This window comes from Panulirus ornatus, chromosome 37 (assembly GCF_036320965.1).
Source record: "Panulirus ornatus isolate Po-2019 chromosome 37, ASM3632096v1, whole genome shotgun sequence".
NCBI lineage: Eukaryota > Metazoa > Arthropoda > Malacostraca > Decapoda > Palinuridae > Panulirus > Panulirus ornatus.
Window position 1 is genome coordinate 6,075,850 of NC_092260.1, and position 27,355 is coordinate 6,103,204.

The 27,355-nt window shown below is 42.2% G+C and overlaps 1 protein-coding gene across 5 annotated transcripts in view; it reads right to left on the bottom strand.

Annotated features, from left to right (window-relative positions):
* tws (protein phosphatase 2 regulatory subunit tws) overlaps window positions 1-27,355 on the bottom strand; it is a 284,859-nt gene that overhangs the window by 122,201 nt on the left and 135,303 nt on the right. For all 5 annotated transcript variants that reach the window (XR_011715348.1, XM_071683743.1, XM_071683741.1 and 2 more), the window contains one exon: window positions 19,768-19,939. Coding sequence is in view for 4 of the 5 variants with exons in the window: in XM_071683743.1 (XP_071539844.1) it covers window positions 19,768-19,939 (172 nt within the window). In the remaining variant the exon portion in view is untranslated. The remainder of the gene's footprint in view (window positions 1-19,767; window positions 19,940-27,355) is intronic.

Here is a 27,355-nt window from a genome sequence, read left to right on the forward strand (position 1 = left end):
ATAAAAACTGGAGGAAGTGAAGTGTTTTAGATATCTGGGAGTGGATTTGGCACTGGATGGAACCATGGAAGCAGAAGTGAGTTACAGGGTGGGTGAAGGGACAAAGGTTCTGGGAACGTTGAAGAATGTGTGGAAGGTGAGAACGTTATCTCAGAGGGCACAAATGGGTATGTTTGAAGGAAAAGTGGTTCCAACAATGTCATATGGTTGCAATGCATGGGTGATAGACAGGGTGCGGAGGAGGGTGGATGTGTCAGAAATGAGATGTTTGAGGACAATGTGGTGTGAGGTGGTTTGATCGAGTAAGTAATGAAAGGGTAATAGAGATGTGTGGTAATAAAAAGTGTGGTTGAGAGAGCAGAAGAGGGTGAATAGAAATGGTCTGGCCACATGGAGAGAATGAGCGAGGATAAATTGACAAAACAAAGAGGATATATATGTCAGAGGTGGAGGGAACGATGAGAAGTGGGAGACCAAATTGGAGGTGGAAAGATGGGGTGAAAAAGATTTTGAGTGACTGGGGCCTGAACATAAAGGAGGGTGAAAGGCGAGCAAGGAATAGAGTGAATTGGAATGATGTGGTATACTGGGGTCGACATGCTGTCAATGGATTGAGCCAGGGAATGTGAAGCGTCTGGGGAAAACCATGGAAAGTTTTGTGGGGCCTGGATGTGGAAAGGGACCTGTGGTTTAAGTGCATTACACATGACAGCTAGTGACTGGGTGTGAACGAATGTGGCCTTTGATGTCTTTTCCAAGTGCTACCTCACACGCACAAGAGGGAAGGAGGGTGCCATTTCATGTGTGGCAGGGTGGCGGTGGGAATGGATGAAGGCAGCATGTATGAATATGTACATGTGTATATATGTATATGTTTGTGTATGTATAAGTATGTATGTATACGTTGAAATGTATAGGTATGTATATGTGCGTGTGTTTGCATTTATGTTTATACATGTGTATGTGTGTGGGGAGGGCCATTCTTTCATCGGTTTCCTTACGCTACCTCGCTAATGTGGGAGGCAGCGACAAAGTATAAATAAATAAATAAATAAATAAATAAATAAGAATGTACAATGGAAGCTCAGCAGAGGAGTAGGGAACAATACATGATGTGTAAGCAGAATGCTAAGATGATGAGAGAGGAAAGAGGAGAAAGAGTACATGAAGATTCTGATTGATAGGTGAGAAAAAAGTTAAGGGAAAGTAAGAAATAGTCCAGTTATGGGAAAATAAGAAACTGTCCTAGAAGGTGAAACATGAAAGAGGTGGATGTAAGAGTGGAAATGTTAATGTGAAAAGTAAAGAAGGGGATTTACTGAATCAGAAGGTGGAAGAGAACGGAAGATGGAAAGAGTATTTTGAAGAACTGATGAATGTGGGAGAAGGGGAGGCAGCAGTTATTACATGCAATGGGCAATAAGGATGGTAGAGGTTACAAGTGCAAGGCCCTACAGCAAAAAGGAAGGTACAAAAGGGCAATCATGAGGCTGAACATAGGAAAGGCACCTGAATTAGACGGGATTACAACTAAAATGCTGACGGAAGAGGAGAAACTGCAATAGAGGGGATACATTTGATGTGTAATTTAGCACAGAAACAGAAAGTTGTGCCCGAGGATTGGGTGAAAGCTACTAAAATTCAAAGGAAAAAGTGCTAAGGATTCAGCAATTATTGGGGAATAGGTTTGTTAAGTATATCAGGAAAAGTCTATGTAAGTGCTGACCAAAAGAGATATGGAAGTGACTGAATATAGAATAAGTAAGAACAAGGGGTTAAAGGAAAGGTAGGGGATGTGTGGGTCACATTTTTTTGGTGATAATGACTAGAAAAGTATCTAGTGAAAGGTAAGAAGTTGTATGCAACTTTTATAGACCTGGAGAAAGCATATGAGAGTCAAGTGGAATGCTTTATGGGATTTTTAATGGATATATGGGGTAGGAGGACAACTTCTGAATCATGTGAAAGCATTTTTCAGAGGAGCAAATGCACGTGTAAGAGTGGGTGGAAAGTTGGGTGAAAGTTCCAGAATAAATGTGGGTGTGAGGTAGGGTTGTGTGATGTTACCGTAACTGGATGGAGTAATAGGAGAGGTGAAAGCAAGACAGGGAAAGGGGGTGAAAAGATGGTGTGGTGGCCAATAACAAGCCTGTTTGCAGATGATACTCTGCTGTTTGTAGAGAGTGATGAGGAGTTACAGAAGGTTGTAAGAATCTTTTATGATGTGTGTAAGCGTAGGTGACAAGGCAAATGCAAGTAAAAATAAAGTAATGAGGTTTGAAAGAAAAAAAGTGAAAGTAAAGATTCTGCAAAACCTACAGAATGAAAGAAGAAAGTGTACTAAACCATGTTATTGATATGAGGGTGAAAGACAGGAAGAGGAGAGAGAAGTTAAATATTTGGGTGCTATCATAGGTAAGTATGGTGCTATGGAAGGAGAAATAAGGAAGGGGGAGCAGTACAGGGTAGACGACATTGTCTCCCTTAAGAGAATAATGAAAGACAGAGGTTTAAGTATGGAAGTGAAAAAAGCATTAAGGGACAGCATAGTCCTACCGACTCTGACCTATGCATCCAAGACAGACATGAAATGAGGCACAAAGGTCAACAATCCAGGCCGTGGAAATGAGCAATTTGAGAGGAGCATGTGGTGTGATTAGATGGAATGAAGAAAGAAAGGAAGGAGAGTGTGAGATGTGGTATGGCAAGGAATGCAAAGGGAATAAATTAAGGAGTGGAAGAATGGAAGAAAGAACAATACTTTGAGGTGGTGTGGGAATAAGGAGTGGTAGAATGGAAGAAAGAACAATACTTTGAGGTGGTGTGGGAATAAGGAAAGGTAGAATGGAAGAAAGAACAATACTTTGAGGTGGTGTGGGAATAAGGAGTGGTAGAGTGGAAGAAAGAACAATACTTTGAGGTTGTGTGGGAATAAGGAGTGGTAGAATGGAAGAAAGAACAATACTTTGAGGTGGTGTGGGAATAAGGAAAGGTAGAATGGAAGAAAGAACAATACTTTGAGGTGGTGTGGGAATAAGGAGTGGTAGAATGGAAGAAAGAACAATAGTTTGAGGTGGTGTGGGAATAAGGAGTGGTAGAATGGAAGAAAGAACAATACTTTGAGGTGGTGTGGGAATAAGGAGTGGTAGAAAGGAAGAAAGAACAATACTTTGAGGTGGTGTGGGAATAAGGAAAGGTAGAATGGAAGAAAGAACAATACTTTGAGGTGGTGTGGGAATAAGGAGTGGTAGAATAGAAGAAAGAACAATACTTTGAGGTGGTGTGGGAATAAGGAAAGGTAGAATGGAAGAAAGAACAATAGTTTGAGGTGGTGTGGGAATAAGGAGAGGTAGAATGGAAGAAAGAAAAATACTTTGAGGTGGTGTGGGAATAAGGAGTGGTAGAATGGAAGAAAGAACAATACTTTGAGGTGGTGTGGGAATAAGGAGAGAATGCAAGATGGGAAATTTACAAGGAGAGCGTATGATAGGACAATTACATGGATTGGTGTTAAAGCAAGACCACCTGTGGCATGGGGAAACTGAGTGGAAGAGTACTGGAGGAAGAGAAATGGAGGAAGAGTGCATGGAATAGTGTATGCAAGGAAGCTATCTAAGGGCATGGATAAGTGAGACTCTTTCCCCCTGACTATCCCCTCGATGGAAGTTTCTAGAGGGAACAGGCGACAGATATATATAGGTAGACAGACCCACTAGTCTGCACATAAAGCCCATTACTGTAATGAATCAGAAAATGGTTTATATACCAGGAAAGAGAGGAAGGAAGGGAGGGGAAAAGAAACTGAAGCTCATAAGGCTCTGCATCATGGGATGCATGAGGTTTTCAGTGTTATGAATAGAAATGATGAAGAGCTTTTGGAGTTGTGTGCTGAATAACGCTGGTGACTTGGAAATACCTGGTTTAAAAAGAACGATACAGGGGGTTTTGGTCCGGGTGGTGTGCAAAGTAGGAGGGTCTGGGAATTAGTGGAATTTACTAAAAAAGCAGGGAACTGTGTTACTGACTGGTTGGTGAGGATATTTGATGTATGTATGGATCATGCTGAAGTGCCTGAGAATTGGTGGAATGCATGCATAATGCCATTGTACAAAGGCAAAGGGGATGAAGGTGAGTGTTCAAACTACAGAAGAATAAGTGTGTGGAGTATTCCTGGGAAAATATATGGGAGGGTATTGATTGATAGGGTGAACGCATATACAGAGCATCAGATTGGGGAAGAGCAGTGTGGTTTCAGAAGTGGTAGAGGATATGTGGATCAGGTGTATGCTTTAAAGAATGTATGTGAGAAATACTAAGAAAAACAGATGATTGGGTTGATAGAGATGCTTGGTGGAAGGTATTAAGAGTATATGGTGTCGGAGGTAAGTTGCTAGAAGCGATGAAAAGTTTTTACCAACGATGTAAGGCATGTATACAAGTAGGGAGAGAAGAGAGTGATTGGTTCCCAGTGAATGCTGGTTTGCGGCAGGGGTGTGTGATGTCCCCATGGTTGCTTAATGTGTTTATGGATGGGGTGCTAAGAAAGGTAAATGCAAGAGTTCTGGAGAAGGGCAAGTATGTGGTCTGTTGGGGATGAGAGGGCCTGGGAAGTGAATGATTTGTTGTTCGCCGATGATACAGCTCTAATGGCTCATTCGTGTGAGAAACTACGGAGGATGGTGACTGAGTTTGGAAAAGTGTGTGAAAGGAGAAAGTTGAGAGTAAATGTGAATAAGAGCAAGGTTATTGGGTACAGTAGGATTGAGGGACAATTTAACTGGAATGTAAGATAGAATGGAGAAATATTGGAGGAAGTGAAGCATTTTAGATATCTGGGAGTGGACTTAGCAGTGAATTGAACCATGGAAATGGAAGTGAATCACAGGGTGGGGGAGGGGGTGAAGGTTCTGGGAGCAATGAAGAATGAGTGTAAGGAAAGAACATTATCTCAGGGAGCAATGTAAGGGTAAGAGAGAAGTGTGGAAATAAAAAGTGTGGTTGAGAGAGAAGAGGGTGTGCTGAAATGGTCTGGACACAGACCAGAGGGAATGAGAGAGGAAAGACTGACAAAAATTGACAAATAGGATATATGTGTCAGAGTCGCAGGGAAGAAAGAGAAGCGGGAGACCAAATTGGAGGTGGAAGGATGGAGTGTAAAAGACTTTGAGTGATTGGGGCCTGAGCATACAAGAGGGTGAGAGGCGTGCAAGGAAGAGAGCGAATTAGAAGGATGTGATATACTGGGGTCGACATGCTGTCAATGGACTGAACCAGGGCATGTGAAGTGTCTGGGCAAACCATGGAAAGGTCTGTGGAGCCTGGATGTGGATAGGGAACTGTGGTTTCAGTGCATTACACATGACAGCTAGAGACTGAGTGTGAATGAATGTGGTCTTTTTTGTCTGTTTTCCTGGCACTACCTCACTGAAGCAGGTGGTAGCAATGCTGTTTCCTGTGGGATAGGGTATCAACAGGAATGGACAAAGGCAAGCAAGTATGAATATGTCCATGTGTATATATGTATATGTCTGTGTGTGTGAGTATATATGTATGTATATGTGTTCTTAACGCTACCTTGCTAACGCGGGAAATGGAGAATAGTTTGAAGGAAGAAAGAAAGAAAAGATGTGTATATGATGACACATATATGTATATGTATATGTATGTATATGTGCAAGTATGATCCCCTATCCCTGGGAAAGGAGAGAAAGAATACTTCCCATGTATTCCCAGCATGTCATAGAAGGTGACTTAAAGGGGAGGGAGCAGGGGCTGGAAATCCTCCCCTTCTGTTTATAATTTTCCAAAAAAAGGAATGGAGAGGTGGGCCAACTGAGGATATACCCTCTAAGGCTCATTTCTCTGTTCTTAACACTACCTCACAAATGCAGGATAAGGTGAATATGTACAAAAAAGAAAAAGGTGTATAAGAGTGGAAGGGCCATTCTTCATTTGTTTCCTGGTGCTACAATGCTGACACGGGATACGGCAATAAAGTATAATAATATATAAAAAAGAAAGAAAGGAGAAATAAAGAAACTTTGAAAGGAATATAATAGTCAGAGCAGGTGAAAATACAACACTTTTCCATAAATTCATCAAGTCAATTGTCAGTTCAGGAGTAGCTAATCAGGTTAAAGGATTCGCATGGAACACTTGATGGGATGATGTAAGGAACTGAATGACAAGTTTAAAAGGTGTTTTCATGGTGGAAGACACTATAGCCCCTAAACCAGTGAAATGGAATGGTGAAGAGGTTTTGGAAATCATGTGCAATATATAAGATATGAACAAAATACTAAAAGGACTTGACTCATACAAGGCCCATGGTCTGAATGAAATTTCACCACACAATCTATAAACATGTAGATATATGCTACAATAAACCACTTGATTCATTGTTCAAGATGTCACTGAAGAGAGTGGAAAATGTCAAGGCAAGAATAAGGGCAAATGTCACAAGTATATATTTCAAGAAAGGAAAACAGTCTCACTAACAAGTGTGGCGTGTAAGGTTGTGGAAAAGATTATTAGAAAGCAACTTGACTCTCTAAGGAAATACTTCCAAATTGTAAGACAGTGATTTAAGGGAAAAGTCATGTGTAACTAACCTCTCACAGATCTATGAAATAGTAAGTTCAGTTCTGGACATAAGGGAAGATTGGCTGTATCTGACCTGGCTGAAAGTATCTGACACTACAGCACATGGTAGGCTGTTTACGTTGTATCACAAATTTTGCAACTTAAGAGCTCTAGATTTAGAAAAAAATTAAAAGTCCATAATACAATTCAAAAGTCATGCATCCTAACACTCACAACGTACTGAGAGTAAATTTCTTTGGTTTTAGGCACTTGGCCAATCAGAGTGCCATAAACACATAATCTCATCTAAATAGCACCAAGTGCTCTTCTCTCTTAGTACTGTACATATCTTGCTGCACTTACAATGTACACACACATTCTTGCTGACTTGCCAATTTTTTGATGTTATTGAGACTATTTTTCACCCATCATGTCAGGAAGAAGGCCTGCAAATTCTCATCCAGCCAGTGCATCTAAAGTGCCTAGAAAAAGCTTCCACTTGAATGTAGAATTACAAGGGTTGAGTTGGTGGATAGCTTAGGAGCATCAGTTAGATGTCTGTGACGCTTTCAACTTGGCTACACTGATGGTTAAGACCATCAATAAGAATGCAACAACAAAAAGGCTTCTGCCATTATAAACAGAAAATTAACAGCAATAAAGGTGACTCTCCAGAAAAAGTTTGTAAAAAAAAAAAAAAAAAAAAAAAAATAGAAGGCAGGCTAGGCAAGGAGTGCTTGGCTACACATCCAGTGTGTATTACTGTACCCTTCCACTTCACCTCTCTAATCACCACCACCTTTCTGCTTTCTTGTGCCATATCATAAAATGTTATGTAATGTAAGGCTGAAGGGATACTTTGATGCTCATTCATACTTGCACTCAATTTTGTGGGTACACATTAGCTGTTCAGTAGCATCTGGCAGTGCTGCAGCTAGTATTACCACTTATCACCACTTATCACAGTCTCCCTCCCATCAACACTATTCCAATCATCACCACCTAATTTATATCTTCAGCAATGCAGAGATGGATTAGCTTCAGCCACAGCAGAGTTATATGACATCTACTGCCTATCTCACTCATTCTACTACAATTGTCACTTTTCATCAAATAACTATCATTTATGATACACTATTTCACATTGTTTATTTGCTGTTCATTAATGACCAAGATACTGTAATAATCTGTTTATTCTATCTGTCTACGTATATCTGTGATGAATGTTCCAATTGGAACTCCCTCAAACGGGCAGCCACAGCAAGAGATTCTCCATAACTAAAGAACTCCAGTGATGCTTCTTACCCTTTAGTGGCAGAGGGCTACTCTAGTGCAGTATTTGCAGAGGCTCCTACCTAATGTTCCTAATGAATACTTCTATCTATTGCTCCTTGACACTACTTCAACCTAATGTTTCTACCTAGTGCTCCTGCATAAATGAACCTACCTAATGCTTCTATCTACTGCTCCTACCATTTTGCCAAAAGGCAGGGACAATGCACTGTGCTCACCATAGGTAAATTTAGGTACGAAGATGAGCTGTGTGAATTAAGTGTTGTCAAGTGTTGCAATGACAAGGAGATATTGCATGAGTGGACAGAATGCCAGCTGTCCACATGTTAGTAAGCCAGAAAGAATAGAAAGCTACCTGGGTCACATGAGTACAATTTGACAACCCTCCTGATACCCAAGTGGGTATCACTGGTAATATACCTCCCTGGTCGTTGGCTGCCTATCAACGACTACCTATTGTTTAATAATACCAGTAGCCCTCATAACTGTATTATCATCATATTATATTTCTATATAGGGAAGGAGGTAAATCTAGTGCGTAAGACAAGGGAAAATGGGAACTTCAGTGAAGGGGGCTAATGGGGAGGTGATAACAAGTAGTGGTGATATGAGAAGGAGATGGAGTGAGTATTTTGAAGGTTTGTTGAATGTGTTTGATGATGGAGTGGCAGATATAGGGTGGTTTGGTTTGGTTGAGGTGGTGTGTAAAGTGAGAGAGTTAGGGAGAATGATTTGGTAAACAGATAAGAGGTAGTAAAAGCTTTGCGGAGGATGAAAGCCGCCAAGGCAGTGGGTGTGAATGGTATTGCAGTGGAATTTATTAAAAAAAGGGGTGACTGTATTGTTGACTAGTTGGTAAGGTTATCTAATATATGTATTACTCATGGTGAGGTGCCTGAGGATTGGCGGAATGCTTGCATAAAGCCACTGTACAGAGGAAAAGGGGATAAAAGTGAGTGCTTAAATTACAGAGGTATAAGTTTGTTGAGTACTCCTGGGAAATTATATGGGACGGTATTGATTGAGAGGGTGAAGGCATGTACAGAGCATCAGATGGGGAAGAACAGTGTGGTTTCAGAAGTGGTAGAGGATGAGTGCATCACGTGTTTGCTTAGAAGAATGTATGTGAGAAATACTTAGAAAAGCAAATGGATTTGTATGTAGCATTTATGGATCTGGAGAAGGCATATGATATAGTTGATAGAGATGCTCTGTGGAAGGTACTAAGAATATATGGTGTGGGAGGCAAGTTAGAAGCAGTGAAAAGTTTTTATCGAGGATGTAAGGCATGTGTACGTGTAGGAAGAGAGGAAAGTGATTAGTTCTCAGTGAATGTTCGTTTGCGGCAGGGGTGTGTGATGTCTCCATGGCTGTTTAATTTGTTTATGGATGGGGTTGTTAGGGAGGTGAATGCAAGAGTTCTGGAAAGAGGCGCAAGTATGCAGTTTGTTGTGGATGAGACAGCTTGGTAAGTGAGTCAGTTGTTCACTGATGATACAGCGCTAGTGGCTGATTCGTGTGAGAAACTGCAGAAACTGGTGACTGAGTTTGGTAAAGTGTGTGAAAGAAGAAAGCTGAGAGTAAATGTGAATAAGAGCAAGGTTATTAGGTACAGTAGGGTTGAGGGTCAAGTCAATTGGGAGGTAAGTTTGAATGGAGAAAAATTGGAGGAAGTGAAGTGTTTTAGATATCTGGGAGTGGATTTGACAGCGGATGGAACCATGGAAGTGGAAGTGAGTCATAGGGTGGGGGAGGGGGCGAAAGTTCTGGGAGCGCTGATGAATGTGTGGAAGTTGAGAACATTATCTTGGAAAGCAAAAATGGGTATGTTTGAAGGAATAGTAGTTACAACAATGTTATATGGTTGCGAGGTGTAGGCTATAGATAGAGTGGTGTGGAGGAGGGTGGATGTGCTGGAAATGAGATGTCTGAGGACTATGTGTGGTGTGAGGTGGTTTGATCGAGTAAGTAATAATAGGGTGAGAGAGATGTGTCGTAATAAAACGAGTGAGGTTGAGAGAGCAGAAGAGGGTGTTTTTTGAAATGGTTTGGTCACAAGGAGAGAATGAGTGAGGAAAGATTGACAAAGAGGATATATGTGTCAGAGGTGGAGGGAACAAGGAGAAGTGGGAGACCAAATTGGAGGTGGAAAGATGGAGTGAAAAAGATTTTGAGTGATCGGGGCCTGAGCATGCAGGAGGGTGAAAGGCGTGCAAGGAATAGAGTGAATTGGAACGATGTGGTATACCGGGGTCGACGTGCTGTCAATGGACTGAACCAGGGCATGTGAAGCATCTGGGGTAAACCATGGAAAGTTCTGTGGGGCCTGGATGTGGAAAGGGAGCTGTGGTTTCGGTTCATTATACATGACAGCTAGAGACTGAGTGTGAATGAATGTGGCCTTTGCTGTCTTTTCCTAGTGCTACCTCGCACACATGCGGGGGGAGGGGGTTGTTATTTCATGTGTGTTGGGGTGGCGATGGGAATGAATAAAGGCAGACAGTATGAATTATGTACAAGTGTATATATGTATATGTCTGTGGGTGTATATATCTATACATTGAGATGTATAGGTATGTATATTTGCGTGTACGGACGTGTCGGTATATACATGTGTATGTGGGTGGGTTGGGCCATTCTTTCGTCTGTTTCCTTGCGCTACCTCGCTAACGCGGGAGACAGTGACAAAGTAAATAAAAAAATATAAAAATATTTCTATAATAATCACTGTTTCGCACATCAACGAGGTAGCGCAAGGAAACAGATGAAGAATGGCCCAACCACTCATATACACAATTATTTATTCATTATACTTTGTCGATGTCTCCCGCATTAGTGAGGCATCACAAGGAAACAAACAAAAGAATAGCCAAACAGACCCACATACACGTGCATCCATAAACACCCACAAACGCACATATACATACCTATACATTTCAACAGGGGATAGGGGAGAAAGAATACTTCCCACACATTCCTTATGTGTCATATAAGGCGACTAAAGGGGACAGGAGCGAGGGGCTAGAAACCCTCCCCTCCTTGTATTTTGACTTTCTAAAACGGGAAACAGAGGAAGGAGTCATGCGGGGAGTGCTCATCCTCCTCGAAGGCTCAGACTGGGGTGTCTAAATGTGTGTGGATGTAACCAAGATGAGAAAAAGGAGAGATAGATAGTATACTTGAGGAAAGGAACCTGGATGTTTTGGCTCTGAGTGAAACAAAACTCAAGGATAAAGAGGAAGAGTGGTTTGGGAATATTTTGGGAGTAAAGTCAGGGCTTGGTGAGAGGACAAGAGCAAGGGAAGGAGTAGCATTACTATTGAAACAGGAGTGGTGGGAGTATGCGATAGAGTGTAAGAAAGTAAAGGCTACATTGATATGGGAAAAACTGAAAGTGGATGGAGAGAGATGGGTGATTATTGGTGCATATGCACCTGGGCATGAGAAGAAAGACCATGAGAGGCAAGTGTTTTGGGAGCAGCTGAGGGAGCGTGTTAGTAGTTTTGATGCACAAGACTGGGTTATAGTGATGAGTGATTTGAATGCATAGGTGAGTAATGTGGCAGTTGAGGGAATAATTGGTGTACATGGGGTGTTCAGTGTTGTAAATGGAAATGGTGAAGAGCTTGTAGATTTATGTGCTGAAAAAGGACTGGTGATTGGGAATACCTGGTTTAAAAAGAGATATATACATAAGTATACGTATGAAAGTAGGAGAGATGGCCAGAGAGCGTTATTGGATTATGTGTTAATTGATAAGCGCGTGAAAGAGAGACTTTAGGATGTTAATGTGCTGAGAGGTGCAACTGGAGAGATGTCTGATCATTATCTCGTGGAGGCGAAGGTAAAGATTCGCAGAGGTTTTCAGAAAAGAAGAGAGAATGCTGGGGTGAAGAGAGTGGTGAGAGTAAGTGAGCTTGGGAAGGAAGTATGAGGAAGTACCAGGAGAGACTGAGTGCAGAATGGAAAAAGGTGAGAACAAAGGAGGTAAGGGGAGTGGGGGGGAATGGGATGTATTTAGGGAAGTAGTGATGGCTTGCACAAAAGATCCTTGTGGCATGAGAAGTGTGGGAGGTGGGCAGATTAGAAAGGGTAGTGAGTGGTGGGATGAAGAAGTAAGAATATTAGTGAAAGAGAAGAGAGAGGCATTTGGACGATTTTTGCAGGGAAAAAATGCAAATGAGTGGGTGATGTAAAAAAGAAAGAGGCAGGAGGTCAAGAGAAAGGTGCAAGAGGTGAAAAAGAGGGCCAATGAGAGTTGGGGTGAGAGACTATTATTAAATTTTAGGGAGAATAAAAAGATGTTTATGGATGGGGTTGTTATGGTTTGTTTATGGATGCGGTTGTTAGGGAGGTAAATGCAAGAGTTTTGGAAAGAGGGGCAAGTATGCAGTCTGTTGTGGATGAGAGAACTTGGGAAGTGAGTCAGTTGTTGTTCGCTGATGATACAGCGCTGGTGGCTGATTCATGCGAGAAACTGCAGAAGCTGGTGACTGAGTTTGGTAAAGTGTGTGAAAGAAGAAAGTTGAGAGTAAATGTGAATAAGAGCAAGGTTATCAGGTACAGTAGGGTTGAGGGTCAACTTACTTGGGAGGTAAGTTTGAATGGAGAGAAAGTGGAGGAAGCGAAGTGTTTGAGATATCTGGGAGTGGATTTGGCAGCAGATGGAACCATGGAAGTGGAAGTGAATCATAGGGTGGGGAGAGGGGGCGAAAATTCTGGGAGCGTTGAAGAATGTGTGGAAGTCGAGAACATTATATCGGAAAGCAAAAATGAGTAATGTTTGAAGGAATAGTGGTTCCAACACTGTCATATGGTTGCAAGGCGTGGGCTATGGATAGAGTTGTGCGCAGGAGGGTGGATGTGGTGGAAATGAGATGTTTGAGGACAATATGTGGTGTGAGGTGGTTTGATCGAGTAAGTAATAATAGGGTAAGAGAGATGTGTGGTAATAAAAAGAGTGTGGTTGAGAGAGCAGAAGAGGGTGTTTTGAAATGGTTTTGTCACATGGAGAGAATAAGTGAGGAAAGACTGACCAAGAGGATATATGTGTCAGCGATGGAGGGAACGAGGAGAACTGGGAGACCAAATTGGAGGTGGAAAGATGGAGTGAAAAAGATTTTGAGTGATCGGGGCCTGAACATGCAGGAGGGTGAAAGGCATGCATGGAATAGAGTGAATTGGAACGATGTGGTATAACGGGGTCGACGTGCTGTCAATGGATTGAACCAGGGCATGTGAAGCATCTGGGGTAAACCATGGAAAGTTCTGTGGGGCCTGGATGTGGAAAGGGAGCTGTGGTTTTCGGTTCATTATTACATGACAGCTAGAGACTGAGTGTGAATGAATGTGGCCTTTGTTGTCTTTTCCTAGCGCTACCTCGCACACATGAGGGGGGAGGGGGTTGTTATTTCATGTGTGGCGAGGTGGCGATGGGAATGAATAAAGGCAGACAGTATGAATTATGTGCATGTGTATATATGTATATGTCTGTGTGTGCATATATATGTATATGTTGAGATGTATAGGTATGTATATTTGCATGTGTGGACGTGTATGTATATACATGTGTATGTATATACAAAGGTTTCTACAACAACGTGCAAAGAAACTATTCCAATGTAGCGCAAATTTTGTCAAAGACAAATTTTAGCGCAATACAGTCATAAGCAATGCCACTTTCCAAAATAATTTGTAAAACAAAATAAAAAAAGTAAAGGGAAGAAAGGTGAATGTTTGAATTGCAGGGGCATGAGTTTGCTGAGTGTACTTGGTAAGTTCTAAGGAACAGTGGGGCTTTGAGAGGGTGGTGGCACACACAGACCTTCAGACTGGAGAGGCAAAATGTGGTTTCAGAAGCGGTAAAGGATTTGTGGATCAGGTGTTTGCTTGAAGAATGTATGTGAGGAATATTTAGAGAAACAGAATGACTTGCATGTGGTATTTATGGATTTTATCAAACCATTCTCCCAAACCCTCTCACTTCACACACCATCCCGATCAAAACACCCTACATTTGCCACTCTATCATCAAACACATTCAACAAACCTTCAAAATACTCACTCCAACTCCTCCTCACTTCATCACTACCAGTTATCACTTTCCCCCTTGCCCCCATTTGTTCTCTTGTCTTCCACATGTCATTTATCTCCTTCCAAAACATCTTTTTATTCTCCAGAAAATTTAATGATAATCTCACATCCCAAACCTCACTTGCCCCTCTTTTTCAACTCTTGCACCTTCCTCTTGACCTCCTGCCACTCTTTTGTACATCTCCCAGTCATTTGCACTCCTTCCTTGTAAGTATCGTCCAAACATCTCTCTATTCATTTTCACTAACAACTTTACCTCTTCATCCCGCCACTCACTACCCTTTCTAATCTGCCCACCTCCCACCTTTCTCATGCCATATGCATCTTTTGCACAAGCCATCACTGCTTCCCTAAATACATTCCATCCCTCACCCACTCCCCTCACGTCATTTGCTCTCACCTTTTGCCAGCCTACACTCAATCTCTCCCGGCACTTCCTCAAACATGTGTCCTTAACAAGCTTACTTACTCTCACAACTATCTTCTCCCCAACATTCTCTCTTCTCTTTGGAAAACCTCAACAAATCTTCATCATTGCCATCACAAGATAGTCATCAGATATCCCTCCAGCAGCCCCTCTCAGCACATTACCATCCAATCTCTCTTTTACGTGCCTTTCAATTAACACGAATCTACTAATGCCCTATGACCATCTCTCCTACTCACATACGTATACTTATATATATATATATATATATTTTTTTTTTTTGCTGTCTCCCGCATTTGCGAGGTAGCGCAAGGAAACAGACAAAAGAAATGGCCCAACCCACCCCCATACACATGTATATACATACGTCCACACACGCAAATATACATACCTACACAGCTTTCCATGGTTTACCCCAGACGCTTCACATGCCTTGATTCAATCCACTGACAGCACGTCAACCCCGGTATACCACATCGATCCAATTCACTCTATTCCTTGCCCTCCTTTCACCCTCCTGCATGTTCAGGCCCCGATCACACAAAATCTTTTTCACTCCATTTTTCCACCTCCAATTTGGTCTCCCTCTTCTCCTCGTTCCCTCCACCTCCGACACATATATCCTCTTGGTCAATCTTTCCTCACTCATTCTCTCCATGTGCCCAAACCATTTCAAAACACCCTCTTCTGCTCTCTCAACCACGCTCTTTTTATTTCCACACATTTCTCTTACCCTTACGTTACTTACTCAATCAAACCACCTCACACCACACATTGTCCTCAAACATCTCATTTCCAGCACATCCATCCTCCTGCGCACAACTCTATCCATAGCCCACGCCTCGCAACCATACAACATTGTTGGAACCTCTATTTCTTCAAACATACCCATTTTAGCTTTCCGAGATAATGTTCTCGACTTCCACACATTCTTCAAGGCTCCCAGAATTTTCGCCCCCTCCCCCACCCTATGATCCACTTCCGCTTCCATGGTTCCATCCGCTGCCAGATCCACTCCCAGATATCTAAAACTTATATATTTCTCTATTTATAAACCAGGTATTCCCAATCACCAGTCTTTTTTCAGCACACAAATCAACAAGGTCTTCACCATTTCCATTCATAACACTGAATACCCACTGCACACCAATTATACCCTCAACTGCCACATTATTCACCATCGCATTTAAATCACCCATCACTAATACCCGGTCCTATACATTAAAGCTGCTGACACACTCACTCAGCTGCTCCTTAAACACTTGCCTTTCATGATGTTTCTTCTCATGACCAGGTGCATACGCCCCAATAGTCATCCATCTCTCTCCATCAAATTTCAGTTTTACCCACATCAACCTAGAATTCACTTTCTTACACTCTATCATCCACTCCAACAACTCCTGCTTCAATAGTAGTAGTACTCCTTCCTTAGTCTTTGTCCTCTCACCAACCACTGACTTTACTCCCAAGACTTATCCAAACCATTCTTCCCCTTAACCCTTGAGCTTCATTTCACTCAGAGCCAGAACAGCCAGGTTTCTTTCCTGAAACATACTACCTAATCTCTCCTTTTTCCTCATCTTGGTTACATCCACACACATTTAGACACCCCAATCAGGGTCAGGGAGAATAGTTTGATTAAGAGTTAAGAGGTGGTGAAAGCTGTGCAGATGAAATCCTACAAGGCGGCGAGTTTGGACAGTATTGCTGCTGAAATCATTAAGAAAGGAGGTAACCGTGTTGTTGATTGGTTGGTAACTATATTCAATGTATGTATGGATCATGGTGAAGTGCCTGAGGATTGACAGAACGCATGTATAGTGCCACTGTACAAATGCAAATGAGTTAAAGGTGATTGTTCAAACTACAGAGGTATAAGTCTGCTGGGTTTTCCTAGAAAATTGTATGGGAGGTTATTGATTGCGAGGGTGAAAGCATGTAAAGAGCATCAGATTGGGGAAGAGCAGTGTGGTTTCAGAAGTGTGGATCAGGTGTTTGCTTTGAAGAATGTGTGCAAGAAATATTTAGAAAAACAGATGGATTTGTATGTAGCACTTATGGATCTGGAGAAGGCATATGATAGGGTTGATATAGATGCTTTGTGGAAAGTCTTAAAAGTATATGGTGTGGGAAGGAAGCTGCTAGAAGAAATGAAAAGTTTTTATCAAGGATGTAAGACGTATACGAGAAGGAAGAGGGTAAAATGACTGATTCCAAGTGAAAGTCTGTCTGCAGCACGGGTGTGTGATGTCCCCATGGTTGTTTAATTTGTTCATGGATGGGGTGGTTAGGGAGGTGAATGCAAGAGTTTTGGAGAGAAGGGTAAGTATGCAGTCTGTTGGGGATGAGAGGGCCTACGAAGTAAGTCAGTTGTTGTTCACCGATGATACAGCACTGGTGGCTGATTTGAGGGAGAAACTGCAGAGGTTGGTAACTGAGTTTGGAAAAGTGTGTGAAAGGAGAAAGTTGAGAGTAAATGTGAGAAAGAGTAAGGTTATTAGGTTCAGTAGGGTTGATGGACAAGTCAACTGGGATGCAAGTTTGAATGGAGAAAGGTAGGAGGAAGTGAAGTGTTTTAGATATCTGGGAGTGGACTTGGCATCAATGGAACCATGGAAGCGGAAGTGAGTCACAGGATGGGGGAGGGGTCAAAGGTTTTGGGAGCGATGAAGAAAGTCTGGAAAAAGAGGATGTTACCTCAGAGAACGAAAATGGGTATGTTTGAAGAAATAGTAGTCCCAACACTATTATATGGTTGTGAGGCATGGGCTATAGATGAGGTTGTACGGAAAAATATTTGGACAATATGTGGCGTGAGGTGGTTTGATCGAGTAAGTAATGAAAGGGTAAGAGAAATAAGTGGTAATAAAGGAGTGGTTGAGAGCAGAAGAGCGTGCTGAAATGGTTTGGACATATGGAAAGAGTGAGAGAGGGAATGTTGACAAAGAGGATATATGTGTCAGAGGCAGAGGGAACGAGGAGGAGTGGGAGACCAAACTGGAGGTGGAAAGATGGAGTGAAAAAGATTTTATGTGATCAAGGCCTGAACATACAGAAAGGTGAGAAGCGTGCAAGGAATAGAGTGAATTGGAGCGATGTGGTATACCGGGATCAACGTGCTGTCAACAGACTGAACCAGGGCATGTGAAATGTCTGAGGTAAACCATGGAAAGGTCTGTGGAGCCTGGATGTGGACTGGGAGCTGTGGTTTCGGTGCATCACATATGACAGCTAGAGACTGAGTGTGAACGAATGTGGCCTTTTTTTGTCTGTTTTTCTGAAGTTACCTTGCTGAAGCAGGGGGTAACAATGCTGTTTCCTGTGGAGCAGGGTGGTGCTGGGAATGGATTCAAGGCAAGCAAGAATTAATATGTATATGTGTATACATGAATATGCCTGTGTATGTGTATATGTTGATATATATATATGTATGTATATGTGTGTATGGGAGTTTATGTATGTGTATATAAGTGGATGGATCGTTCTTCACCTGTTTCCAGGTGTTACCTTGCTGACACGGGAATTGGCAATCAAGTATAATAAAAAATATTCATGGATTCAGAAAGTATAAGAGAGGATTGGCAAAGTTGCTTTGTGGAAGGTGTCACGAACATCTAGTGTGGTATGCAAGCTAACAGAAGCCAAGGAATTCTTATCAAGGGACTAGGGCATATGTGTGAGAAAGCAAAGAGAAAGGTAAGTGGTTCAAGGTGAAGGTGGGTCTGCAGCATGGGTGTGTGATGTTACCATGACAATCTAATTTGTTTTTGGATGGGGTGGTTAGGGAGGTAATGGAGAGGGGAGGTATACACATTGTTGGGGATGATGGGGCCTGGGAGGCAAGTCAGTTGTTTGCTGATGAAATGACACAGGTGGCAAAACTGAGTGAGATACTGTAGTTGGTGCCTGAGTTTGGGAAAGTGTAAAAAGTTAGAAAATTGAGAATAAATGTGAATAAAAGCATTGGTTTATAAGTTTAGAAGTACAAAGGCATAGGTCAGCTAGGGTCAGTGATGGCCGTGTAGTGAGCCAGCATTTCAGTAGTTGACAAGTTGTGATTCTCTGGCTTTGGGAGCTGTCTTTTCTTTCTGCCTCACCCACATGTGGACTGCTGTCATTCTGTCTGCAAATGTAAAATCTCTACTTGTCATATGTAACACATGACAATTTCTAATTCACACAGCTCATGCTCCACAATTAGATTTTCCTGCGGTGAGCACTATACACTAGCCCTGCCTTTTGGCAAAATGATAGGGGCAGTAGACAGTAGTAGGTGGGAACATCTAGGCAGCAGCATTAGGTAGAAATAGTAGGTGGGAACATTGGGCAGGAGCTTCAGGCAGAAGTAGTCAGATGAAACATTAGGTAGGAGCTTCTGCAAGCACTACACTAGAGTTGCCCTCTGCCAGTGGCCTGTTAAGGGTGAGAAACTGAAGGATAAGCAGCAGCATTGGAGTTCAATCTTATGAAGACTATTACCATGGCCACCCCCTTGAAGGAGCTCCAGTTGGGAACAGGGATCAGAGATATAGATGGATAGATAAGTCAGATAGGGAGTAAGTCTGGATGGAGAGAACTTGTAGGATGCAAAGTGTTTTAGATACCAGGGTCTAGACAGAGAAAGTGGACAGAATCATTGAAGCTGAGGTGAGTGAGGGGATGAAGGTTCTGGGAGCACTAAGGAATGAGTGGAAGGCATATTGGTACTGATGGTATTGTATGGATGTGAGACATGGGCTATATGTAAATGACAATGTACAGAAGAGTAAATATGTTGGAAATAAAATTTTTGAAAGCCATATGTTAGGAGGGCTGATCAAACAAATGAGGACAGGGCTAAGAGAGAGATGAGGTAATATGATGAATATGGTTGACAGAGCTGAAGAAAGTAAGCTGAAACGGTTTGGACATTGGAGAGAATTCATAAGCAGATATGAAAAAGAGAATATATGAGTCAGAGATGTAGGGGACAAGGAGAAGAGGGAGAACAAAATGGAGATGGAAGGATAACATTTTAAGTGCTGGGGGCCTGCACATGGAAGAAGATGAAAGAAATGCATGGAACAGAGGGAAATATAATGATGTGGTATACAGGGGGCGATGTGCTGTCAATGGACTGAACCAGGGAATATGAAGCAGCATAGGGAAACCATGAAAAGGGCTGTAGCATATGGTGGTTATGAATGTGGAGCTATGGTTTTGGTGCATTGCACATGCTAGCTAAAGAATGGATGCAACTGAATGATGCGTTTTCTTCATTTGTTCTCGGCACTACCTTGCTGATGAATGAAATGGTGAACAAATACAAATGGAAAAGAAATGGTAAAAAAGTAAATGTTAGAAGAAAAGGCACATGGAAAAACAAGACTTACACTTTGAATGACTATCACAGAGGGCAGCTTGCCGCATGTCACAGAGCCGAATGGTTCCCTTACTGCTGGAGTATACAAACACATTGCAGTCATGTGGGTGGAACTCAGCTGCAGTAATCACTTCAGTGAGCTCTTCCATGTTGGTTGGCTTGATGTCTACAATATTGAAGGACTGAAAATATCAAAATTCTACTTGTAATTACATCAGTTTACTAACTCACAACTTTAATACATAAGACTTTATAGTGTGTCATGATGGCCTTCAACACTAAGTTAATGTGGCCAAGAGAGAAATCTCTAAATCCTTTACTGTCTGCATATCTCAACTTCAGGATATCAGTGAAACCCCACAGTTAAGCACAGTTGCTCTCAATCTCAGAAAGAAATTATTATATATGAAAAATATGATAGGAATGTCAGCAACAGGAAAAATATATTGCAAGTAAGCTGAAGTGGCATAACAATCCAGATTAAAAGGGGAATTATAGAAGATGAAAAAACTTTTCTAGGAAATATATCTACTGGTTCTCATTTTGGTGCATTACACATGACAGGTAAAGACTGAGTGTGAACGAATGTGGCCTTATTTCTCTTTTTCTGGCAATACCACACTGAAAGAGTGTGTTTTTTTTTTTTTTTTCTTTTTGTGTGTGTGTGTGTGTGTGTGTGTGTCTGAGCTATTTCCTATGTGGTGGGGTAGCAAAGGAATGGATGAATGCAGCAAGTATGAATATGTACATGTTATCTATTTATTCATTTTGCTTTGTCGCTGTCTCCCGCTTTTGCGAGGTAGCGCAAGGAAACAGACGAAAGAAATGGCTCAACCCACCCACATACACATGTATATACATACACATCCACACACGCAAATATACATACCCATACATCTCAATGTACACATACATATACACAGACATATACATCATACATACCAAGCTGCTAGGCTAGCATGCCTGCCTCTTGCACAAGGGGTCCCACGGTTCGATCCTGGCTGATGGAGCTTTGTATGTTCTATGAAGGTGCGCGTTCATATACACTTTATTCGTAGACATATACATATATAGACATGCACACAATTCACACTGTCTGCCTTTAATCATTCCCATCACCACCTCGCCACACATGGAATAACATCTCCCTCCCCCCTCATGTGTGCGAGGTAGCGCTAAGTAAAGACAACAAAGGCCCCATTCGTTCACAACCAGTCTCTAGCTGTCATGCAATAATGCCCGAAACCACAGCTCCCTTTCCACATTCAGGCCCCACACAACATTCCATGGTTTACCCCAGACGCTTCACATGCCCTGATTCAATCCATTGACAGCATGTCGACCCCGGTATACAAGATTCGATCCAATTCACTCTATTCCTTGCCCGCCTTTCACCCTCCTGCATGTTCAGGCCCCGATCACTCAAAATCTTTTTCACTCCATCTTTCCACCTCCAATTTGGTCTCCCACTTCCCCTTGTTCCCTCCACCCCCAACACATATATCCTCTTGGTCAATCTTTCCTCACTCATTCTCTCCATGTGCCCAAACCATTTCAAAACACCCTCTTCTGCTCTCTCAACCATACTCTTTTTATTTCCACACATCTCTCTTACAATTACATTACTTACTCCATCAAACCACCTCACACCACATATTGTCCTCAAACATCTCATTTCCACCACATCCACCCTCCTGCGCACAACTCTATCCATAGCCCATGCCTCGCAACCATACAACATTGTTGGAACCACTATTCCTTCAAACATACCCATTTTTGCTTTCCGAGATAATGTTCTCGACTTCCACACATTCTTCAAGGCTCCCAGGATTTTTGCTCCCTCCCCCACCCTATGATTCACTTCCGCTTCCATGGTTCCATCCGCTGCCAGATCCACTCACAGATATCTAAAACACTTTACTTCCTCCAGTTTTTCTCCATTCAAACTTACCTCCCAATTGACTTGTCCCTCAACCCTACTGTACCTAATAACCTTACTCTTATTCACATTTACTCTTAACTTTCTTCTTTCACACACTTTACCAAACTCAGTCACCAGCTTCTGCAGTTCCTCACATGAATCAGCCACCAGTGCTGTATCATCAGCGAACAGCAACTGACTCACTTACCAAGCTCTCTCATCCACAACAGACTTCATACTTGCCACTCTTTCCAAAACTCTTGCATTGACCTCCCTAACAACCCCATCTATAAACAAATTAAACAACCATGGAGACATCACACACCCCTGCCACAAACCTACATTCACTGAGAACCAATCACTTTCCTCTCTTCCTACACGTACACATGCCTTACATCCTCGATAAAAACTTTTCACTGCTTCTAACAACTTGCCTCCCACACCATATATTCTTAATACCTTCCACAGAGCATCTCTATCAACTCTATCATATGCCTTCTCCAGATCCATAAATGCTACATACAAATCCATTTGCTTTTCTAAGTATTTCTCACATACATTCTTCAAAGCAAACACCTGATCCACACACCCTCTACCACTTCTGAAACCACACTGCTCTTTCCCAATCTGATGCTCTGTACATGCCTTCACCCTCACAATCAATACCCTCTCATATAATTTACCAGGAATACTCAACAAACTTATACCTCTGTAATTTGAGCACTCTCTCTTATCCCCTTTGCCTTTGTACAATGGCACTATGCAAGCATTTCGCCAATCCTCAGGCACCTCACCATGAATCATACATACATTAAATAACCTTACCAACCAGTCAACAATACAGTCACCCCTTTTTTAATAAATTCCACTGCAATACCATCCAAACCTGCTGCCTTGCCAGCTTTCATCTTCCGCAAAGCTTTTACTACCTCATCTCTGTTTACCAAATCATTTTCCCTAACCCTCTCACTTCGTAGATCACCTCGACAAAAACATCCTATATCTGCCACTCTATCATCAAACACATTCAACAAACCTTCAAAATTCTCACTCCATCTCCTTCTCACATCACCACTACTTGTTATCACCTCCCCATTAGCCCCTTCACTGAAGCTCCCATTTGCTCCCTTGTCTTACGCACTTTATTTACCTCCTTCCAAAACACCTTTTTATTCTCCCTAAAATTTAATGATACTCACTCACCCCAACTCTCATTTGCCCTCTTTTTCTCCTCTTGCACCTTTCTCTTGACCTCCTGCCTCTTTCTTTTATACATCACCCACTCATTTGCATTTTTTCCCTGCAAAAATTGTCCAAATGCCTCTCTCTTCTCTTTCACTAATATTCTTACTTCTTCATCCCACCACTCACTACCCTTTCTAATCAACCCACCTCCCACGCTTCTCATGCCACAAGCATCTTTTGCGCAAGCCATCACTGCTTCCTTAAATACATCCCATTCCTCCCCCACTCCCCTTACCTCCTTTGTTCTCACCTTTTTCCATTCTGTACTCAAGTCTCTCCTGATACTTCCTCACACAAGTCTCCTTCCCAAGCTCACTTACGCTTACCACTCTCTTCACCCCAACATTCCCTCTTCTTTTCTGAAAACCCATACAAATCTTTACCTTTGCCTCCACAAGATAACGATGAGACATCCCTCCAGTTGCACCTCTCAGCACATTAACATCCAAAAGTCTCTCTCGCGCGCCTATCAATTAACACGTAATCCAATAACGCTCTCTGGCCATCTCTCCTACTTACATACGTATACTTATGTATATCTCGCTTTTTAAACCAGGTATTCCCAATCACCAGTCCTTTTTCAGCACATAAATCTACAAGCTCTTCACCATTTCCATTTACAACACTGAACACCCCATGTATACCAATTATTCCCTCAACTGCCACATTACTCACCTTTGCATTCAAATCACCCATCACTACAACACGGTCTTGTGCATCAAAACCACTAACACACTCATTCAGCTGCTCCCAAAACACTTGCCTCTCATGATCTTTCTTCTCATGCCCAGGTGCATATGCACCAATAATCACACATCTCTCTCCATCAACTTTCAGTTTTACCCATATCAATCTAGAATTTACTTTCTTACACTCTATCACATACATCCACAATTCCTGTTTCAGGAGTAGTGCTACTCCTTCTCTTGCTCTTGTCCTCTCACTAGCCCCTGACTTTACTCCCAAGACATTCCCAAACCACTCTTCCCCTTTACCCTTGAGCTTCATTTCACTCAGAGCCAAAACATCCAGGTTCCTTTCCTCAAACATACTACCTATCTCTCCTTTTTTCTCATCTTGCTTACATCCACACACATTTAGACACCCCAATCTGAGCCATCGATGAGGATGAGCACTCCCCGCGTAACTCCTTCTTCTGTTTCCCCTTTTAGAAAGTCAAAATACAAGGAGGGGAGGGTTTCTGGCCCCTGGCTCCCGTACCCGTTAGTCGCCTTCTACGACACATGAGGAATGCGTGGGAAGTATTCTTTCTCCCCTATCCCAGGGATAGGGGAGAAAGTAAATGTGGGTTTACGGTAGGGGTGTGTGATGTCTCCATGGTTGTAAATTTGTTTATGGATGGGGTTGTTAGGGAGGTGAATGCAAGAGTTTTGGAAAGAGGGGCAAGTATGGAGTCTGTTGGGGATGAGAGAGCTTGGGAAGTGAGTCAGTTGTTGTTCGCTGATGATACAGCGCTGGTGGCTGATTCATGTGAGAAACTGCAGAAGCTGATGACTGAGTTTGGTAAAGTGTGTGAAAGAAGAAAGGTGAGAGTAAATGTGAATAAGAGCAAGGTTATTAGGTATAGTAGGGTTGAGGGTCAAGTCAATTGGGACGTAAGTTTGAATGGAGAAAAACTGGAGGAAGTGAAGTGTTTGAGATATCTGGGAGTGGATTTGGCAGCAGATGGAACCATGGAAGCGGAAGTGAATCATAGGGTGGGGGAGGGGGCGAAAATTCTGGGAGCCTTGAAGAATGTGTGAAAGTCGAGAGCATTATCTCGGAAAGCAAAAATGGGTATGTTTGAAGGAATAGTGGTTCCAACAATGTTGTATGGTTGCGAGGCATGGGCTATGAATAGAGTTGTGTGCAGGAGGGTGGATGTGCTGGAAATGAGATGTTTGAGGACAATATGTGGGGTGAGGCAGTTTGATCGAGCAAGTAATGTAAGGGTAAGAGAGATGTGTGGTAATAAAAGGAGTGTAGTTGAGAGAGCAGAAGAGGGTGTTTTTAAATGGTTTGGTCACATGGAGAGAATGAGTGAGGAAAGATTGACAAAGAGGATATATGTGTCAGAGGTGGAGGGAACTAGAAGAGGGAGACCAAATTGGAGGAGGAAAGATGGAGTGAAAAAGATTTTGAGTGATAGGGGCCTGAACATGCAGGAGGGTGAAAGGAGTGCAAGGAATAGAGTGAATTGGAACGATGTGGTATACCGGGGTCGATGTACTGTCAATGGATTGAACCAGGGCACGTGAAGCATCTCGGGTAAACCATGGAAAGTTCTGTGGGGCCTGGATGTGGAAAGGGAGCTGTGGTTTCAGTGCATTATTACATGGCAGCTAGAGTCTGGGTGTGAATGAATGGAGCCTTTGTTGTCTTTTCCTAGCGCTACCTCGCACACATGAGGGGGGAGGGGGTTGTTATTTTATGTGTGGCGAGGTGGTGATGGGAATGAATAAAGGCAGACAGTATGAATTATGTACATGTGTATATATGTACATGTCTGAGTGAGTATATATATATGTATATGTTGAGATGCATAGGTATGTATATTTGCGTGTGTGGACGTGTAAGTATATACATGTGTATGTGGGTGGGTTGGGCCATTCTTTCGTCTGTTTCCTTACGCTACCTCGCAAACGCTGGAGACAGCAAAATAAATAAAATAAATAAATCTGAGTTAGAGATCGTTATTGGATTACATGTTAATTGATAGGCACGCGAAAGAGAGACTTTTGGATGTTAATGTGCTGAGAGGTGCAACTGGAGGGATGTCTGACCATTATCTTGTGGAGGCAAAGGTGAAGATTTTTAAGGGTTTTCAGAAAAGAAGAAAGTTGGGGTGAAGAGAGTGGTGAGAGTAAGTAAGCTTGGGAGGGAGACTTGTGTGAGGAAGTACCAGGAAAGACTGAGTGCAGAATGGAAAAAGGTGAGAACAAAGGAGGTAAGGGGAGCGGGGGAGGAATGGGATGTATTTAGGGAAGCAGTGATGGCTTGTGCAAAAGATGCTTGTGGCATGAGAAGCGTGGGAGGTGGGCAGATTAGAAAGGTTAGTGAGTGGTGGGATGAAAAGGTAAGATTATTAGTGAAAGAGATGAGAGAGGCATTTGGATGATTTTTGCAGGGAAATAATGCAAATGACTGGGAGATTTATAAAAGAAAGAGGCAGGAGGTCAAGAGAAAGGTGCAAGAGGTGAAAAAGAGGGCAAATGAGACTTGAGGTGAGAGTGTCATTAAATTTTAGGGAGAATAAAAAGATGTTTTGGAAGGAGGTAAAAAAGTGCGTAAGACAAGGGAGCAAATGGGAACTTCAGTGAAGGGGGCTAATGGGGAGGTGATAACAAGTAGTGGTGATGTGAGAAGGAGATGGAGTGATTATTTTGAAGGTTTGTTGAATGTGTTTGATGATAGAGTGGCAGATATACGGTGTTTTGGTCGAGTTGGTGTACAAAGTGAGAGGGTTAGGGAAAATGATTTGGTAAACAGAGAAGAGGTAGTAAAAGCTTTGCGGAAGATGAAAGCCAGCAAGGGAGCAGGTTTGGATGGTATTGCAGTGGAATTTATCAAAAAAGGGGGTGACTATTGTTGACTGGTTGGTAAGGTTATTTAATGTAGGTACCTCGCAAACGCGGGAGACAGCGACAAAGTATAAAAAAAAAAAAAAAAAAAAAAAAAATGATTCATGGTGAGGTGCCTGAGGATTGGCGGAATGCTTGCATAGTGCCATTGTACAAAGGCAAAGGGGATAAGAGAGAGTGCTCAAATTACAGAGGTATAAGTTTGTTGAGTATTCCTGGTAAATTATATGGGAGGATATTGATTGTGAGGGTGAAGGCATGTACAGAGCATCAGACTGGGGAATAGCAGTGTGGTTTCAGAAGTGGTAGAGGATGTGTGGATCAGGTGTTTGCTTTGAAGAATGTATGTGAGAAATACTTAGAAAAGCAAATGGATTTGTATGTAGCATTTATGGATCTGGAGAAGGCATATGATAGAGTTGATAGAGATGCTCTGTGGAAGGTATTAAGAATATATGGTGTGGGAGGCAAGTTGTTAGAAGCAGTGAAAAGTTTTTATCGAGGATGTAAGGCATGTGTATGTGTAGGAAGAGAGGAAAGTGATTGGTTCTCAGTGAATGTAGGTTTGCGACAGGGGTGTATGATGTCTCCATGGTTGTTCAATTTGTTTATGGATGGGGTTGTTAGGGAGGTGAATGCAAGAGTTTTGGAAAGAGGGGCAAAAATGCAGTCTGTTGTGGATGAGAGAGCTTGAGAAGTGAGTCAGTTGTTGTTTGCTGATGATACAGCGCTGGTGGCTTAATCATGTGAGAAATTACAGAAGCTGGTGACTGAGTTTGGTAAAGTGTGTGAAAGAAGAAAGTCAAGAGTAAATGTGAATAAGAGCAAGGTTATTAGGTATAGTAGGGTTG